This window comes from Seriola dumerili, unplaced genomic scaffold, assembly GCF_002260705.1.
Source record: "Seriola dumerili isolate Sdu_G_001 unplaced genomic scaffold, Sdu_1.0 BDQW01000052.1, whole genome shotgun sequence".
Taxonomy (NCBI): domain Eukaryota; kingdom Metazoa; phylum Chordata; class Actinopteri; order Carangiformes; family Carangidae; genus Seriola; species Seriola dumerili.
This window is the reverse complement of record NW_019174307.1, coordinates 5287316-5307367: the sequence shown is the minus strand read 5'-3', so window position 1 is coordinate 5307367 and position 20052 is coordinate 5287316. Positions and strand designations below refer to the sequence as shown.

Genomic DNA, 20052 nt, shown 5'->3' with positions numbered 1-20052 from the left:
ATTTAAAATGATATAATTTAATATATTTCACCTTAAGTGCAACACTGGTGCTTTTGTGGAGGGGACTGTTTGAAAAATAAAGCTCAAATGAATGTGTTTTGTGTCAAAAAAAAACAAACTGTGAAAGTGATTGACAATGTGCGCAATTTACAATTAAAGGGATAGTTCAGTTTCAGTTTTTTGGCTGTCGCTTTCTCCCTGTTTTTCGGGGGGGTGTCGGCCGAGTCTGGAGTTGTGGGAGGAGGGCCTTTAATTGTGGTTTTTGTACATCCTGTTAATCGTTCGTAATAACTCACATCATAGCAGGCCTACTTGCTAGTTTCATATATACTACCAGCTTGCGTATTACAAATGTCCCTCCTAGGCTGCAGTAATTAGGCCTACTATGGCAACACAAACAATTGCTTGTTTCCATGGAAGCGCTGTGGACAACCAACTTCTAAAACGCCTTCTTTTGACTGTTGTTCGTGGTGTTTTCATAACTCACATGGAATAAATAGCAGTAACCTCGTTGCCAAGCTTAATTATTTGATGTTTGAAAGAAGGTAAGGGTGCGTTAAACATTAGCCGTTATTAGTTTAACATAAGCAGTCTGTTTAGCTGTCAGCTTTCTGTGTTGGCCAGTACAGCTATGGTGAAAACACTGTCTCAGCTTGGTCTTAGTTTCAGCTACAACTAACGCCATCTGTTTTGAGTGAGTGTAACAGGTGTGTAAACTGTGCAAAATTACAAAACCATGACAACATTATTGTAAACAACTTTGCTCCATATTTAACGATTTGTAGATCTGTAAATGCCTTCTCTCTTTTCCCAGTCATGTTAGCTGAGGCTCGAGGTCCAGACCCAATGGGCTCAGGAGCACCATGGCAGCCCCCCACCACTCGAAAGGATCTCAAAGTAACTAAAGATTGAATAGCATAGCATGGCATCAGTAACAATCGAATGGCCTGCTTGGAACAGATATTTATTAACGTTTCACTGAATCTGTGTGTTAAATTTGATCAGTTTATGTCTCTCTCTGAATGAACAATGGTCCATGAGTCACAGCTATCTATTATTTATCATAAAGCTGTCACCTTCTTTCTCTCCATTTATGTCTTCCTATGAGAAAAACAAATAGGTGGGCTGCTATTATAGGGACAATTTTAGAGAGAATAGACCATAAAAGTCTGTAATAAAATTGATCACAGTTAATATTGGTCTATTTTGTATGTAAACAGCTACAGTGTTGCTCATCAGCTAGTGTCTAATAAACTGCACTAATAAAATTGACTATAGCTGTTCATTTGTGCATCAGTTGTTCTGACATAATGGCACATATGCCCTTTTTTGAAATAGCTATTGGTATATGGCAGTTTCATCTCTACAAAGAGTATTATATGCTAAAGGTTCAATATTCTTAAAGTTGTTTATATGTGTCCTTAAAACTCATCTTCTGCACCCCACATGGCAGGAGCCAGGGAATCACAACAGGCAACAGGGAGGGGAGCACCAACGACATGCATCCAGCAAAAAAAGCTGCTTCTTAGGGTTGGAAACGAGGCCAGAGATGGTTTGGGAGGACTGGGACCTTGGAAAAGAGTTCACCAAAACATTAGTGTTAAAGAACATTCATAACAAGCTGCAGAAGCTCCACTTGAGGTTTATCAAACTCACACAAACACTCCTGTGAATACACCTATAAACCTCACACAAACAAACAATAATAACAATAATAATAACAATAATAATACTACAGTATACAATAGAAATTTGATGCGGATCTACAGGCTAACATTTTCCCCCTGTGTCCCCTTACAGGCTTCCAGTGTCCAAGTTTTTCACCACCTTAATTCCCCAGATAATTGTTCTGAGCCCAGGGACTTCTTTCTCCATCCCAGTCACCTTTAGACCAATACAGAGGGTAAAACTTACTCAACAGTGCTTACTCTTACATGTATTCTGAAAGTGATGTGCTGCAGGGCTTTTAAATATGAAGAAACATATTTTGCATTCTTAAATTGAAGATGTCATAAACAGAACTAACCTTAATTATTGCTGACAAATTGTGCCAATTGTCACAATTTGTAGTCTCACCATCAGGGATGTTACATGATATGCAATATCATGCCTCTTTCCTGTCTTCTGTCTTGTGTGACTGTCTGAATGCTTGGGACAGTGTGAGTATGAGGACAGCATTGAGTTTCAAGGTAAAGATGGCAGCTTCCAAGTACAACTCCGTGCCATCATTCCCTGTCCTGCCCTGGAAGTGCCTGATTCTGTGCTGCTTCCAATCTGTGCTGTTCAACACTCCTCACATACTACTTTCCGGCTGAAAAATGCAAGGTACATCACTGTTGCTGATTGATCCCTCTCTCCGACTCCTCTTTTTCTGTGTCCTACCCACTTTCGTCATACTCTTCTTCCCACAGTAAACTCCAGACATGCTTCGAGTGGGTGTGTGCAGCGCCATTTCAGCTGAGCCCTGAGCAGGGCTTGTTGAGGCCCAGCCAGGAGTGTCACATCACTGTGGTCTTCCGGCCGCAAGAGGCGATGGTGTACCAACAACAGGCCTACTGTATGTTTGGAGAAGATGGGGACAAGGCAGAGAGCTGCTGCACTGTGCTGCTGCAGGCATTAGGTACTATAACCAGCAGCAGAGACAGGACAAGATGAGTTTAATTCATCCAGTGATTTTAACTATAGTGTACGTGGTTAAATGGATTTAAAAGGTTACCAATTAAACTTACCAGCTTTGACAATATAGCCAGATGTGTAAATCATTAATACAGATTGTATGATCGTTACCTAAACAATTACTGTTGAGTGTACAATTTGTGATGCAAATGTTAATGGATGTGCTTTGTCCATTTCCAAAATCTATGAATAAGACTGCAATTTGCTGGGGTGCCTCGGTGGCTCACCTGGTTGAGCGCATCCCATTTAGGCTTGGTCCTTACCACAGCGGCCTGGGCTCGAATCTGACCCGTGGCCCTTTGCTGCATGTCATTCCCTCTCTGTCCCCCCAACTTTCCTGTCACTTTCTCAGTGTAACTATAATAAGAAAAAAAAACGCAACTGCAGCTTGCTCTCAACTTGATGGCCGGTTTGGTTGCATCAGTAATATTATGTAAAATTGAAAAAATGAACAAGACCTGTATGTTTGTGAACATGCCTTAAATGTGTATGGTCAAAAAATGAAAATTATGGGACCTTCAAGCAAATAATTCAAGCCCCTGAAATTACCAAACAGTTCTCCGGTCTGACTGTATAACAATGCAAATTTGAGCAAAGATGCACATCCCACATTTGTCTTAATTATAGCTTCATTTTTGATATGCTGACAATTTGTATCACGGAATGAACCATATGGGAAGTACAAACCAATATTTGCTCACTTACCTCTTGTGTTGCCTCTTGTTTTAGCTAAATACCCATGTCTTCAGCTGAGAAATCCAGTCGAGAAAGAGGAAAAAGATCAGGGGGGTCCAGTACTACACTTTGGTTCTGTGGCAGTTGGCAAAAGTTTGCAGAAATACTTTGATATCTTCAACCCCACTCCTGTGAGTAGTACACAAAGATGCAGCCATGCATGTGTACACTCTCAATGACCTTCCCTAATTTTCTTTTACTCTCTCCTCCAGGTAACTGCAATTTTCTCTTTGTCATGGCTGTCTAGTGAGGTTCCTTTGTTTGGGTCAGAGTTCAGATGTGATGTCACCAGGGGTAAGGTGGTGCCTGGTGGATCACTACGGGCTACAGTCACCTATTCTCCTGCTACGGTGGATACTGTTTCGGTTGAGTACTTGTCTCTAAAATGCCGGGGAGCACTTAACGAAACCCTGCTTAAACTCACTGGAAGTTCTATAGGTAAGGAAGCCACAGAAAGGCACACACATACACATTTGAAAAATGCATTGTTTTACAATAATAAATGAAACAGGAAGGGAATCTTTAACTCAGAATCCAGAATTAAAAACATATGAATAAATTTTTATTTTTTTTTGTAACTAGGTCCCAAAGTTTCCTTGTCCTCCTCTGTGGTGGACTTTGGCTGTGTGGAGGAAGGAGAAGCAGTCATACAGACAGTGGAGCTGGTTAATTCTTCTTCTGTTGAGACCATCTACCAATGGGACCTTGACTGTAATGGGTACAGTGTGTTCAGTATCCAGCCAGCAAGTGGCACAGTACGCCCACATAGCCATACGACACTGAAGGCAGTCTATAGGCCGACACAGCCCATTGCACACTACAGGAGAGTGGCATGTCTCATACTGCACAGGGTAGGAGCCAATATGCAGATGTATACACACTCACAGTGCAGACACTAAACTAATTAAGACTAATTACCTCTCTACCTTATCTTCCTTGTAGGACCCTCTGTTCCTTGACCTGATTGGTACCTGTCACTCAAAACTCCAGAAACCAGCCATTCTGAAACCTGAACACTTGGTTTTGTACAAGCTTCACTGGTACCGCAGACAGGACCCACCATACAATCCCAGTGCCATGCAGCAAAATCAGAATGTGCACTTGAATCAGCAGCTGCTGCACTCCACCCTGGATGAGGTAAAGTGCCACAGAGAGATGTGCAGAGTCATCTATTTAAATATCTAAATATTCAGTATAGGTTTAGTATTGTCTTTATGACCCTGATTCTTTCTCTTTGTCATTTTCTAGCTGTCAGGTCATAGACTGGATAGTGCTCCTGTTGTTCCCAGAACTCCCATGGAGGAATTCTACCAAATTTGCTTAGGGTGCACGGATCCTCTCTTTTCCAGTTCTTCGTCCTCTTCGCATGTGTCTGTGGTGCCATGTGAGCTGGTGTTTAATCACAAAATGTCCTCCTCCTTGTCTGCTTCATCTACTTCCTCTCAGTCTGTCTCCATCATCAATCACACCAGAGGGAAACTCAGGTACCACAGCCTGCCTCGGACTGTGGCTTCTCACTGTGGCATTACCAACATACATTTTTATCTATATGAACCTTGAACCTTGATGAACTAGATTATCTGTTTTTTATTTTTTGCTCAGTCTGGTTTCTTTTGCATGTGATTCTCCTCCAGCCTGGTGTGGACTGTTGCCCAAGACTCTGCATTTACTGTCTCTCCCTCATCATGTGACCTGCCTCCACTCAAGTCCACCTCATTCAGAGTGACCTATGACCCCAAGCAGCTAAACACATTGCACGGAGCGCAACTCGAGTGTTTTGCATACTATAAAATGGTATTCTTTACTACAGTAAGAAGTCCATTACAATAAGTGATGGCACTTGACTTTTTTGAGTTACTATGTCAACAGTGTGTTCTTTTCGCTCTCAGTTGTCTCCCTGTTGTGAGTATAGCTTTAAAATCCCAACAATTTTATGCATCAAATTTTGCTTACGTACCCTTCTGGCCCTCCTCTCTGGATGCTGCAGGATCACATTGGTGAGCAACTGCTGTGTCCGCCTTGGTGTGTGACTGTCAGAGTCATCGGCCACTCCTTTCAGCCTGGCAAAGAGCACTTCATCCCGTGCTGCTCTCTGAAGCCCCCTCAAGTGGTGAGACGCAAGCAGAAGAAAGCACACAAATGTTACAGTATCTCTCTCTCTCTCTTTCTATCTATTTGTCTCCTTTAGTCTTTCCTTTACCTACATTTTTGCCATTCACACAATAAACAGCAAAAAATTAAGATGGTATTAAAGCTGTTTTTGACCATTTCTCACTAAAACCTTCTTATGAAATCAGTGTAAAGGACATTGTAACACTGCAATACATTAAGACAGAGATACTCTGGTAACAATAGCATGTTGTTCTTTATAGGTGTTTCCAGCCCTGAGTGCTCTTTCCTATCAAACAGTGCTCCTCCAGAATGGTGGAGACCTGCCGCTCACTTTTTGTCTGGACCACAGCTCAAACCCTGCCCTGGCAGAATCATTGTCTGTAATTCCGAACTGTGGTCTGATCCAGCCTGGACATCACCGAATCCTCACCCTCAGAACAACTCCCACAGAAGACAGTCCGAAACAGGGGTTCAATTTACTACTGCAGCTCAATGCAGTTAAACACACAAAGGTACTAAACACACTGAGACTCAGACTGTCATTGAGAGTTACAATCTTCTTACAGGTTTTACTGTCTATCTCCTGTAGGAACTGACAGTTGTGAGTGTGGTGGAAAAGCCATGTGTGTCTCTGGAAGGAGACGGCAGTTTATATTTCCAGCCAACAGCTGTGGGTTCACGGACACGACGCTCCCACCACATCAGGAATCTCAGCAGTCTACCTCTACGGTTGGTTGGCTGAGTTGTTATCCCAGTGCTGTTATTCTAGTGCTGTATTTGTGACATTTTCAGTGCATGGTTTGTAGTCTGGACTTATCCCAGCATCATTAATCTTGTCTACAGCTGGTGCTCTGTGATGTCCTTTATGATAGGTTCCAGTGGAGCATTCCGGACCAAGACCAGGACCTTATCTTTGCTGAACCAGATGCTGGTGAATTACATCCGAATGAGAGCTCAGTGAGAGATTGAGAGAATCTCAAATACACTACATTTATGGAGATAGTACTTGTAATGTATTAAAAAAGTTTCTGAGCAGTTGACTTCATTAATTTTATTATAGGTCCAGACCTGGTCCTTCAGTCCGCTGGAGGAGAAAGCATATACACTCAAACCTACTCTCACCTTCTGGCCGGTCCAGACTGATGGATGTAACAAGTCACACCTCACCCTTAAAGTGGTGGGAATGGGCTCCAAAGGCTTCATAGAGGTAGGACTGTCATTGTGTTTGTGTGATTTTGTATGTGTATATACCGCAATTGTGTCTCAATTTTCAAGAAAATTCAGATGACTTTTCCACATACATGAATGAATTGATCTTGAAGTGAACCGAACCAAGCAGTGTGTGCATGTTTGTTTCCTCCCTAGGCAGAAAACGCTGTTGTGGATTTAGAGGAGAATCTAGTTGGAAGTTACCGGTCGATTGAAATTCCTCTGGTGAACAACAGCCCCTGTCCTGTGTCCTTTCATCTCTCTGTACAGCAGACATTTCTGGATGAGGAACTTATTTATGACCCTGAGACTGAGCCAAGTGGTATTCTCTTTTGTGGTATTCTCTGCGGTCGTTTTATGTATGTATGTACATAATTCTCTATGAAAGAGTATTTGATTTTACCTTGTGCATCCGTTAACAAGGTAAATGAGGACAGTATCTGGCCTGTAGGTGTAAGAAAAAGACTGCTGAACACTATTAAGACAGATATAGTTGAACCAGTGTTATACACTAAATGCATTATGTCCTGTTTGGCCCCTTTAGCTCTACAGCTGGACTGTGAGAGGGGCACCATCACCTCACACTCCACAATGCTGCTCCGATGTACTGTTAGACCATACAGAAGAACCCAGTACTTATGGAAAATCAGCTATCAGACACTGAATACTAGTGGTAGATATAAAAAACACACACAAATTCTACAAACCTGAATATATTCTGCTTTTGTTTTCTATTATTTCTTAATACATACTGCTCTCTCCCTTTCTGTATCCATCTCTCTCTCAAGGGTTTGTGTCGTCTCCCCCTCAGCCAGTGTGTGAGGTGCGAGCTAAGGGTGTGTTCCCCACCCTACAGGTGACTGATGTGTGTGGTGGTGGCAGTGTGGCCGGACTCAGCAAGGTGTATCTATGGAAACTCTTGTCATTGGATAGCCTCAACAAGCACCTGCTGTCTATCCCGTCCTCTGCGGAACTTACTTATGGAACCCCCACTAGACACAGGTATAGAAACAATTAAACATTGAACTGATTGTTTATTTTGTTGTGAAAGTCTTGATTACATTTTGAAAATCATCACAATTATTACTGAACAATTACTATAAAAAGTGAATAATAAATGTCACAGTACACTTATTTTCTGCTGATTTTTGTTTCTTCAAGTAGAATAGACATTTTGTATTTAGAGTATATTGTCAGGCCATGGTGTGTGCATGACTTTGTCTTCTTATTCCTAGTCTGCGCAGTTGTCCTTCCATCTTCACCAAAACCATGTTGGATTTCAGCTTTAGTGCTGCTCCCATGAATTCAGACCCCTCAACTTTTGTGCTGATGTTTCATAACCCTGGTCCCATCCCTGTTAATTGGTGAGCAAATAACAGACTGTGGAGAATACAGTCATCCAAAATGAAAGATGAAAGATTCACATTTTTGTGAATTGCTGTGCAGTATAACAGACTAGACTGCCATAGTCAGGGCATCATTTTACAATTTTTGCTCTGTTTGAAATAGTGGGAAAGTAGTGGTCCACTGACTGTGTGATCTACTAATTTTTGGATTGCTCTTCAATATTAGGGCATTCTTGTTTCCAGAGGACCAACAGATAGAGATGGAGTACTGGGCAGAGACAGGAGAGTTCAGCAGCACCGAGCTGTACCAGATGAAGGTCAGGCATGTCCTATCCTTATCTAAAAACATGAAGGAAGTTTATGAATATTAAATTTCACTATATGATTGAAAGTCACTGAGATTTCAGAATAAGACTTTTTGACATTAAAAAAGGTACAGTCACAAAGCACAGATATCTTCAATTCATTGACAGGTTCAAGACAACCGTCTGTTCAGCATTTCTCCTCGTGCCGGAACTTTGTACCCAGGCCAGCAGAGGGCGGTACATTTCAGCTACAGGTCAGTGATAAATGCACAAGATACAGCTCAGGCTGGTGTTCAAGTCAGAGAATTATTATGACTCTGCCGGTGATACATCTGACAAAGATCAAAATACGTCTTTTTTAGCATAAAGCAGCTTTTATAGACATCAGATCATTAATTATGTGATCCCAAAATAATCCAAACTTCTTCCTTCACAGCCATGACTTTGCTAGGACAGATCGGTTTCCTGTTGTGTTCAAACTCTCATATGGCAGAGAGATCTTGGTGAGGCACAACTCCAGTGATGATATAATCAAAATTAATTTATTTGCTAAAATGAACAGTTCTTTCACTTCTGCTGCGTAATTAGCAGTGCTATCCAGTATTGTCTCTTTTACCTGCTGTAGAACTGAAGGAAAGTAGCAACTTAGTGTATCGACGGTGAATTCTCCATAGCTGTTAGATTTTCCATTAACTTAATTTCCATGTGATGTGTTTTTGTGCACAGCTTAACTTCCAGGGGGTGACAGTGGAGAGAGACAGACCATATCTCCACTTTGCCTCCAATCGACATGTCTTCACCTCTGTAACTATTGGGGACTGCAGTCCTCCAAGGCAGGTGTGTGTTTAATTTTTCTAATATAATAAGTCTATTTGAGTGGCCAGCTTACTGTGAGTTGAAATATATATTGCATTCCCATTAATATAATACTTCATCTATTAACTCATATTCAGTTAAAAAGACTTTGAACTGTTAACATTACAACTTAACCTTCTGTAAAAGTCTGGAGAAAACACAGGTAACTCTGCATTTGTATATCTTTGTTTGTCTTGCAGGTGTATGAATTACACAATGCTGGTGCAGTGCCAGTCCATTATGAAGTGGACAGAGCTGTGTTGTCGCAGCTTCAGATAGACAACTTTAACCATCCAGTGCTGTGCTGCCTCAGTCCAGAAGGAGAGGTCCCTCCTGGGAAGACAGCCATGCTGGAATGGATCTTTTCTCCACTGGAGGCTAAGATGTACCATGTATGGACTGTTGAGCTGTCTTCTTACCATTGTCCACTCAGAACCTAAATACTGTACTAACTGGTTTGTCCAGGTTTTACTATAGGCAATATGTTTCACGAAGTGTTTTCTTCTGTAGCATCGTGGTCATTAACTCATAGCAATTTAGAAAATCCAGTTGAACTCATGTTACTTATTAAAGATGAGCTGGAATACTTACTATACACAGATAAACAACTTCCATTCATTTATTTATTCAAGATGATGCCACATACGATAGCTTTTATAGCATTAGCTTTTAAGCACACACTGTCACTAAATGTTCAATTTCTGTTTGCAATTTTGATTGTTTGCAATTTTGTGTATCACCAGATGGATATTCCTATCCACATCCAGGATGGGGACTCGACACTGGTCAGGTTTGAGGGGTGTGGGTTTGATACTCCATCACTGGGCTCCTCAAACCCATTTAACTACAGTGATAATAAGCCACCTGTACCCTGTGTCCAGAGGGTGCCATTCCCAGGACAGGTGAGACATTCAAGGACATTCAAATCATATTTTGATTTAAATCTGAGTTCAATCCGATTCTGCTGAATACCACCAGTCTGTTCCTTATAAGTCATCTTTCCTTTGTGCCTGTCATCATTTGAGGCTGTTTGCATTCATCTCCATGTGTGTGTTTGTGTGTAGGTTGTATTTCTGTCTGAGGACAGTGTCTCTCTAGGTGACATCCCTGTGTCCTCACAATCTTCAAGAATCTTCTTCCTCACCAATGTGTCTCACACAGACATTGTCCACTACACATGGGACCTGCCCCAGCAGAGCAACCAGCAGGTACAGGAAGATATACATAAAGCCTGTGCATAATGTTTTGTGTTTATGACCATTTTGAGGAAGAAACAAGCAGTTCCTCCCTCTTTGTGTTGCTCTATTTGAAAGTCGTCGACATTTGACATGTATAAATCAGTGGCTTCATATTTTTATTCTTTGAATAGCTTGAAAAGACTGACATAAAAATTAGCTTTTATTTGTGTGCCAGGTGACGTGTCTATCTCAAATTTGATGCAAAGCTTAACATAACATGCTGATGAGGTTTGAGTGTGTTGTTGTGTCAGGTGGTGCAGATTCGTCCAGAGCAAGGCAGTCTGTGTCCAGGGGAGAGTGCTCTTATTGTCCTTACCTTCACTTCTACTGACTACCCCACCGTTTATCTGCTGGATCTCATCTGTCAGGTACCACAGCAGTACCAGTGTAGATGAGTGTTTGGTTTTTGGGATTTTTTTTTAGCCTGATGAATTGAAGCCCACCAGTCACTGACATTTTAACACTGTTTGAGAAAGTTTAGTTCTCTATGGTAGCCACTGTCTCTCATTCTTTACTCTCGCCTCCTCTTCAGGTTATTCAGGAAGCCGCACTGACTCGGTATCATGAATCTTTGCAGCGCTTGGAGGAGGAGAGAGAGAGACAGCGAGATGAATTCACTATCACAGACAAGAAGCTTTCAGAAATCCAAGGAAATCTGGTGGATAAGGTCCTTCCTCAAATTGTTGTATTTTTGAAAGATGGTGTAACATTCTTCTTCACGATATTCACCCTTTGTCTCGTTACAGGAACCTGTGGCAGTTCCAGTAAGAAAAGGGCCACCACTCAGGAAATATAAGGTGGCTTTAATTTGCTGTAATTATAAGCCCTGTCCTGTGTATGAATATAATAGTAATTTAATTAATTTGTAGACATGCAGAAATAAATGTGAACCTTTGAGAGTTTATAAAGCTCAGCTTGATTTTGACTGCACCTCTATGTCTAATTTCCTCTCACCTCCAGACTCTTCCTCCTATCTGTGCCAGTAGTAGCTGTGAAACAGTGGGCTCTATATGTACTAAGCTAACAAGAGCTGAGCGGCGGGCATGTCGGGAAACGACGAAAGTACAGAAGCAGCCTGAACCACCCCGACCTTCTCTGTTGCATCTGGAGGTTACAGCACACTCCCACAGCCTTCAGGAGTACCTAACACATTTTCCTGACCAGTTCAATAAGTTTTATAGGTAAAGTCCTGTCCAGTATACATTTAACATCAGTGAGGAAAGTCCTGACTTTATAGATACACAACTTATATATAAGAATTTTCTTTATAAATCTGTTTACACACACATAAAAAAACTTTTGATATTTCAAGTTCAGGAAATTAGTTCACATTCCAAAAGACCCTGACCTCAATTTTATATGCTGAAGCAATAATGATCATCTCTGCTGTCTTCCTCAGGCGCCTCCAGTCAGTCAAGTCCCGGAAGTCTGAAACCTCTACTTCAAGCACAACCCTCTCCATTAGTCTGCCTCCACCAACACATGGCCCTGAGAAAGACTTCCACACACACATACTCAACTCTCTGCTAAGGTAACACTTACACACCCGCATACATACAGTCAAGACTCCCATGCAGACATCCACCCTGACATATTCACTTAAATAAGCTTGGTTGTTTGATATAAGATGTCATTTTTGAATCAGTTTGGTAAGGCCTGGATTTAGAGTAAGCTTAAGTGCATTGTGGTGAGAAATGATCTGAGTGTGTATTTATGTATTTTTCTTGTTCTCCTTTTGCAGGAACATGCTTGATGATTCAGCCTTTGTCCAGTCTCTAATTACTTTGGCCTCCAAGCCCATCACCTACCAGCCCTTTCACTGCCCCACTGTCTATCCCCCAACTTCCTCTCCCCCTAAACCTCAACCTCAAGTTCTGTTGAGTGGGACTAAGGCTGGATCAAATCAAGAGCACAACACAGTGGACAGGGAGGGGACTGCAGGGTGTTCGGGAAACACACCCCAAAGACAGAACACGCTGCACACTAAACATGTGCCTGATGGCATGAGTGAAGTTGTTTTGCTGAACACCCTCCAGAACCTGATGATGGAAGCTGTCAGAGGAGAGCTTCTCCTTACAGCGCACCCACGCACTGTTATCCTGCCACCTGTTTCTACCAGGTGAAAACAGACACATTGTACACACATCCACATGTACACACACACACACACACACACACACACACACACACACACACACGCACTTACAGTAGCTTAGGCAGTGTTACTTCCTTTGCTGCATGTTACCGTTTGTTGCATGAATCAGAAATGAGATATGATAAAAAACGGTTAACATATTGTGTGTTTCATTAGAACCAGGAGGATGTCCAGAGCCATGGCTGAGGAGAAAAACAGAAAGGATAGTGTGGACTTAATTTGAATCCTCGCCATCTACCCATCATCCCAAAGGCTCATCTCACTCCATCGTTTTCTGCAGTCTTCCTTTCCATGTTCAGGTTGCTCTGACACGTGATTTGTAGCTCTTCTGTATCCCTCCGAGTGCCATCCATCATTTTCTATCCATTATACAGCTTTATTCATGTGTCTCTTCTTCCTAGCCCAATGTCTCAGCAGTTGCTGTGCTTCATCTTGCTTTCTTGTGCTGACAAGACTGCTGACTTCTCACAGACTCCTCCATAAATATTTCAGAAATGATGTTGCAGTTGTATTAAGTCATTACCAAAGGTTTGAACATTAATAAAAGTGAATCTAACTTGTAACTCTGACACTTTTGTATTAGCATGTAACTTAGCATGCTTCTTCTCTTCCAAATCTAATTGGTTTGAACGGCAAGTTAATAAGCATGGGAAATTCACAATCTGTCAGGGATTTGAAATGTACCCACAGTGGGCACCCCTAGATTTTGTTTCTTTTTTGTATGTGTCTGACTTTCTGCAAGACTGACAAGATAAAGAATTTTGTATGGCTGAGGATACAAAAACCACTACATTTAAATGCGACTTCATTCTCCAGCAGTACTGCAAACAGCTGCTTACAGACCATGTATTCCTGTATTAGTTTTGAACCTTAGGCCATGATTCCACATTTTCAGTGTTGCTTTGTCTCTGATGAATAGCAGTTAATACCACATGGGTAACGATACAACAACTGGGGTATTGTAGCTTTTACTAATTGCCTATTTAATGTAAATCTATTCAATATTTTTTCACAGTATATCTCTTTGAAATGAATTACAGCACCACCAGTCTAAAAAATGATGTCAGGCAATTTATGATTTATCTTCAAACATCAAAAAAAGGCATATTTCATGTCACACATTTCTATATATCATGTACATGTCATGTTGAATTTCAACTTGTCCAGTAAATTGGGTCATATTATTTTTTCTACCCCAAAGAAACAGTACAAGGCTGAGAACAGAAGTTGAAGCAGTGACACAGTCACAATATTTTCATATATTTCACTGTATTCAAATTAACTGCATAAATAGTCACTATCATGTCCATTTAACAACACAATAAATTAACACGACAATAGGAATAGGCCAGAATTATTTTCCAAAAGTTTTGCTCACTCTAATAAGTAGTAAAGCTACAGCAACATTAAGGTCATATGGTGCAAATATAAGATGTGTAGTAACTCACATTGCTAGAGAGGTAGTATTCCAGTTGCTAATGCTCCCCCTATGTACAAGCTGGGATGTGATTTTAGTCAACCTCATCTTTCTTTTTTTTTTTTATCTTAAAAGGAGCATTATGCATATCCAACCTCTCCTTTCACTTAATAGATGACTTTGATATCAGATGCCTTGTTCTTAAAAATATCCCTCTAAAACTATTCATTGAAATATTTTTACTTTGATGCTGAAAACAAGGCAGGTTGTTTCATAAAATGACAACAAAAAAAAACTAAGGGCACATGGGGACAAGCAAAATTAAAATAAAAGATTACTATTTTCAGTTCAGTTAAATTATGCCGTGATTATTGGGCACTTATATTAGCATTTTTTCTCTGGACACCTCTCTTTGCTCTTCTTCATAGTTTTTCCATCCTATTCATTGCAAGGATGGTTGATTTGTGCAGTAACATAAAACTGAGGAACCTCTGTTTGAACTCACGAGGTGACTGAGATCAGTGGTTGAACTTGAAGATGGTGGGAAAGATCTTGCTGTGAAGATATTCGACCTGTTCCTTCTGAGTTCTCAGCTTGTCAAATTCAAAGAAAGGGATCTGCCAGAGGAAATAAGAAGAAGTAGATGTAGAGAAAAACAATGTATTTGCTTCTCTTTTTTGTAGAGATAAGGGAGAAGGAGCATTGTATTTTTGACCAGCTATTCCTTGTACATAATGCTTTGAAGGTAAAAAAGTAAAAAATGTGAAAATATTCTTACAGTAGAGCGATTTAAAAAAAATTGTAACACTAATATAACTGAAGGTACTACCAAGAAAAAGCTGCAAATTAGTGGCTAAAAAAGCTGTAAAGCCTCACCGCAATGATCTGGTATTACCATGAAGAGGTTGACGACCTTTGACAGACATACCTGCACCACCTCGTAGCCCATCCTGCGGAGGTGTCTCCTCTTTGTGGCTTCCTTCCCCAGCAGGTGTTGCGTGTTGCTGCAGAAACGTGTTTGACCATCTAAACACAGCGCCATCCTGGACAAGGACAAGACATTGGGAACAATTCCAATAATCAGCCAATCACTCAATTGGTTCAAAATATCACCTATTGTTTTCGACGAGAATCTACTGTGACCGCACCGGCCAGCCTTTTACCTCCTGTATGTCTGTTCCCACTGAGAAAGAGGCAGAACATATCCCTCCTCATCCAGCGATATCTCCACATCTGGGCAGGAGAGTGAAACAAAACAACACTATCTGTGAGTACGATGAGATGCAATAAAACACATAGCCACAAGATCCGTCAGCCACTTGGTTGATTCGTTTTTAATTTTGAAGGGATATGCCAAAAAAGTAAAAAAAAATATGCACTGTATCTCAGCAGGCTAAACATGTAATGTGCTTGACATACATCCTTACAGCTTACCTATAGAGTATCCACTGGGAGTGAAGATTCTGGTAGAGTAAAACTTTCCCCCCAGCAGCTGTGTGAGTGGCCCTGTAACACGTTTGTACAGGAGACTGTCCATAGGTGTCTCAAAGGCCTGGTCCACAGAGGAGAACTTCTTCACATGGAGGAAGTACGGCAGTCTGGGCCCCTGGTGAAGGAGGCATTGAGCAGAATCCATCAATATTATCACTTATCTGACTCAATTACTTTTCTATTGGCAAAATGAAAAGTCATTGCTTAGGATTAATTTATGTGTGAATGTAGTCTTAAGCACTAAGGAAACTCTTATCAAGTTGTGTGACACTCACCCAGTAATGTTTACATTCTAATGAGGTGGAGAGATGGAGCTGTGTCAGTTGTCCCAGTGCATTCTTGTCCAAGGGCTCCCCCTGTGCTGTGGGACAGACAAGGACAGCATACACAGATATTACATAACCTATTACATACACACTACATACACTGACAAGCCAGACATCCACCTGTTGTAAATCAGTAGCTTTGGTAGCTTCTTTCTTTGACAAAACAGCAAAACAACCATCCACTAATAAATAAATTGTACTGTACTAAACATCCTACAAATATTATGAAATCTTGTATGTGTGCAACGGAGCATGGGAAAAATGTCTGAGAGTTACTTCTGAACCTGTTTGTTTATGCAACAAGCAGAAAAGGACACTAACTGACACAGCTCAACTTCCTTTCTGAATCCTCAGTCAGTGAGGGAGCATGGGAACACCTGATGAATGCACGTCTCTCCCTGTACGAGCCTTATACATATACATACCCTGCAGCGTCTGCAGGAAAAACGGACTGAAGACTTTGGACATGTAGTTGAGTGGAAAGCGTTCCAGGTGGATGCAGGCGTGCAGCACCTCTATCAGGGAGCGAGGCTGGAACTGGGAAAACCTTGTTGTTAAGATGCTCTCGAGCTTCTTAAACATCTGACCTGAGCACTGAGGAGTAAAGAGGAGACTAATTAGAAGATACTGCTTTTTTTTTTTTTTTTTTTTTTAAATTTCATGCTGTTTTTGATGGTAGTTTCAAACTGTGGTGTTATAGGTTGTAATAAAAATAGTAAATTAATTAACATTTCACTGAACGATCTTGATGTTAAATCAATGATAACATTCATATTGATTTCTGAGTAAAAACAGCATTTAAATCTTTCTAAAATTTAATGACTATCTATTAACTTTCAAATGGATACAGTCCATTACGATAATCACATAAACTTTCAATATTGCTATATACTAAATTATACATGGAATATTCATGAGAGCCAATTATTGTTCAAGAAACGGCTGCATGGTTGCAAGTTAGTTACAGACTCTTTCCATTTCGTTGTCTTTTGATGCAGAGTGTGTACAGTACCTGTGGCAGGTAGTTGAGTCTCCCCATGGCAACGATCTGTTTGGCTATCTGAAGGGTAGTGTGCCTCTCAGCATGGCACACAAAGTTCTCAGCCACGGCCTCAAAGATGGGCTCGGAGCGGCACCTCATCAGCAGACAGTACTCCATAACAGTACTGATCAGCTCTGGATCACACTCTCCCAGCCTCCCTGACACACACAGCACAGAACTTGCATCATTCATTTTGCCCATTCTTATATATATATATATTATTTGCCACAGAATAGCACACACATATTTGTGACTGAATCACACCTGGCAGGTGCTTCTCCATAGCAGCCAGCAGCTCTTCATGATGCTGCCCCAGGATCATCAGAGCAGAGAGCACCTTCGTTATTTCATCGTCACTGAAAGATTTAAAGACCCGTGATGCTCTGTGACTCAGCCTCAGCACCAGGGAGATGGCCTGTGAAACATAATATTAGTATCAGTGTAATGTCCTCTGATATAACTGCACATAGAGGGATAGATCTAATATATTTGGTTCTTAAATGTGTAAAGCAGATCGTAAATACACCAATTACTGGGTGGCACTCCAAGAGAGTGAATTAACTGTTATTGTGGCGTTAAATAACGGAGTCTGAAGTTATTAGAGAGACAGTTCGATGTTAAAAAAATGTGCAAGCAGAAGCTGATTTCACATTAAAAACCAAGGAGAATCTGAAATGTTGCTCTTCCTACCTGTCTCTGCTGTAGCTTCAGCAGGGACTCCAGAATAGAGCTGACTTGGCCGGCTTTCAGGCGGTGGACCAGCCTCTGCGTGTGTCTGTGCAAAGTGGACAGCATGAGTACCTGCTGCTGGCTGGCAGGATTGTAACACAGAGTCAGCAGGGAGTAGACTCTGACAGCCTCGCCGGGTGAGACAACATCCTCTTCTACAGCAGCACCTATGGAGTCCAGGACCTCTGTCACCATCGCTGACTGGCGGCCTTCCAGGGCATGTGCCACCTCACCCAGGTGGCAGAGCTGTGCCACGCTGATGTCCTTTTTGGAGAGGAGCTCCAGGCACTCTTTCATCAGTCTGAGCACTAGAGGGCTGTGGGCTTCCAAGCCAAATTCAACACATGCTCCAAGTAAAGTGGCCAGTCCCTCTGCCCGGTCATTGCTGGGGAAGCCTGCCAGCCTGGAGCACAGCTCAGGAATCACATCCCCTTCAAACAGAGACTGGATATTGACTGGAGCAGTCGCATCGCCCTGTGATGTGGTGTATGGGCTGTATGGAGAGAGGTGTGGAGCTGATCCTGATGCTGTTTTAGGTGGCACGCGTCTGACAGCCCGACGCACAGTCAGCTCATCGTCTCTTTTCTCAGGTAGAAGCAGCGGGGTGGGGAGGGGGATTGCACTCACCTGCTGGACCACTGCCCCGTTTACGTACATACTGTGGAAAGGACGCACACCCGTTCCGCACGGCTGTTGTGCAACTACAGTTCTGCTGACAAAATCCACATTAGTGCATCTCCCCACTGAACTACAACGGATCAGAGCACGATGCACAGGGAAACATGTGGAGGTGTGCTGACACGCCGCTATGACAGACGAAGAGATACAGGCAATGGACTTCATTGTTGTCTCAGTGATGTAACTGCTCCTTCCTGTCGCATAACAAAGTGAAGACAAGAAGTCACTGTCAGTGTGTTGTCTGACTTTTTACACATCGTGTGATTAACTTTGTGAAGCTGACATAAAAGCTGAAGAAAAAAACAGAAACTTTACGACATTACAAAGATACAGATACACAAGAAAACCGGCTGCCGTCATCTTTAAAATGAAAACAACGAAATCACACTTTTAACATTTTAGCCTTAGCCATGAATTAAACTTTAATTAAATCTATGTGAACACTAAAAGAAGCCTGTCCGTGGGACGACTTACCTTCAGAGAGACAGCAGCATTCATGTAAGGGGGCTGTTACATACTACGGAACTCGCCTTCAGTGTTTGGTAAGAGATTGTGTAAGTGTCCATGTGTTTACATGTGCTGCCGCTCTGCGGTTAAAGCGCGTACTGCAGCATGGCTGCATGTTATATACGCTCACCCCTCCTGCTTTTTGATTGGTCGAGCCGTGCCTCTGGTGTCTGTCTGTCAAACTGATGGAGGAGAGCCGCAGGGAGGACTGTGCAATCCAGATGTGGCCACACGTGATATTCAATAAGCAGCAGTAAATCATTAATGTCATAATTTCAAAGAGCTCACTCCCCAAACTGCAGAGTAATGCCATGTATTAAATACATAAATGAAAATATTTTTATTTTATTTATTTATTTATTTTTATAAATTTTCAAAATGGCTTTTCCCACCCCTCTCCATACTGACAGGAGTGTCACTCTGTGGGGGGCATACAGAATACAATTCTTTATTGATTTAAAAGTAGTTAACATTAAACCTTAAACATTAACATTAAATAGGCTATATACAGTCTAATATTACTGGAATCAGTCTTTCATTCATCAAGCTGGGTGTCCTTCTCTTTCTGTTAATGGTTAATAAATCCTACAAATGTGTTATGGCTCAGTTAAACCATTAATAAGAACAACCTCTCGGGGTTGCCACGAAGTGAAAGTCCCTCCAGTTGGTGTTTATTTTTTGTATTTGGCGATAATGCAAGTTGCAACTTGGTTTCACAGTTTCAAATGAGCCATTAAATCTTCACTTACACTTAGCTGTTAATACCAGGACTCTCTCCATGTTTTTCCAGATGGTAAGCTGTTCATTAGAGGGTCTTCCTTATGAATTAAGTTCCCTGATGGAGGATAAAAAGCTTCCAGAGGAATGTTTCACAGTCCGGCAACTAACAGCTTATAACTGATTCATAAAGCATTAGTCAATGATCAGTTAACATTGATTAAGCCTTTAGTTACAACTTTACAATGGGTGACTAATCAGAATGTGGTGCCATGATAGTTTTAACATTTGTCCTTGTCCCTTCAAAAACCTTTTTTATACAGTTTTGTTTCCATAGTGAAAGTTGTTGCAGAGACGCTAATGTTGCAGTTTTGACTGCAGTGAATGGGTCTACATACTGTGATGTGTAATGTATACAGTGACAGCTGTCAGGCAATGGGAAATCTAATCTCCATGAGCTTCTTGGGTTTCCTGATAGTTTTATATGGATTTTTTTTATGCCTGATAAACAACA

At 41.5% G+C, this 20052-nt stretch overlaps 2 protein-coding genes across 2 annotated transcripts; one reads left to right on the top strand and one right to left on the bottom strand.

The window, feature by feature from the left end:
* The first annotated feature begins 816 nt into the window (after window positions 1–816).
* On the top strand, window positions 817–13105 carry cfap65 (cilia and flagella associated protein 65). The gene is made up of 33 exons (XM_022741312.1): window positions 817–897; window positions 1454–1641; window positions 1801–1903; window positions 2159–2325; window positions 2412–2620; window positions 3406–3542; window positions 3624–3849; window positions 3994–4262; window positions 4354–4451; window positions 4683–4895; window positions 5046–5205; window positions 5399–5521; window positions 5784–6035; window positions 6113–6252; window positions 6396–6480; window positions 6584–6730; window positions 6889–7054; window positions 7277–7405; window positions 7521–7734; window positions 7968–8096; window positions 8305–8395; window positions 8552–8637; window positions 8820–8886; window positions 9110–9220; window positions 9439–9630; window positions 9982–10140; window positions 10303–10446; window positions 10728–10844; window positions 11009–11109; window positions 11505–11657; window positions 11876–12007; window positions 12218–12595; window positions 12788–13105. Exons 1-33 carry the CDS (start codon window positions 817–819, stop codon window positions 12852–12854), a joined length of 5034 nt encoding a protein of 1677 aa, XP_022597033.1. The 3' UTR covers window positions 12855–13105.
* Window positions 13106–13739: 634 nt separating this feature from the next.
* LOC111218562 (FAST kinase domain-containing protein 3, mitochondrial-like) lies at window positions 13740–18811 on the bottom strand. The gene is made up of 10 exons (XM_022740917.1): window positions 18789–18811; window positions 17598–18508; window positions 17172–17322; window positions 16878–17065; window positions 16291–16459; window positions 15815–15900; window positions 15483–15654; window positions 15212–15281; window positions 14977–15091; window positions 13740–14665 (listed from the first exon to the last, which is right to left on the bottom strand). The coding sequence occupies exons 2-10, from the start codon at window positions 18477–18479 to the stop codon at window positions 14567–14569; spliced, it is 1932 nt and encodes a 643-aa protein (XP_022596638.1). The 5' UTR covers window positions 18480–18508; window positions 18789–18811; the 3' UTR covers window positions 13740–14566.
* Window positions 18812–20052: the final 1241 nt, after the last annotated feature.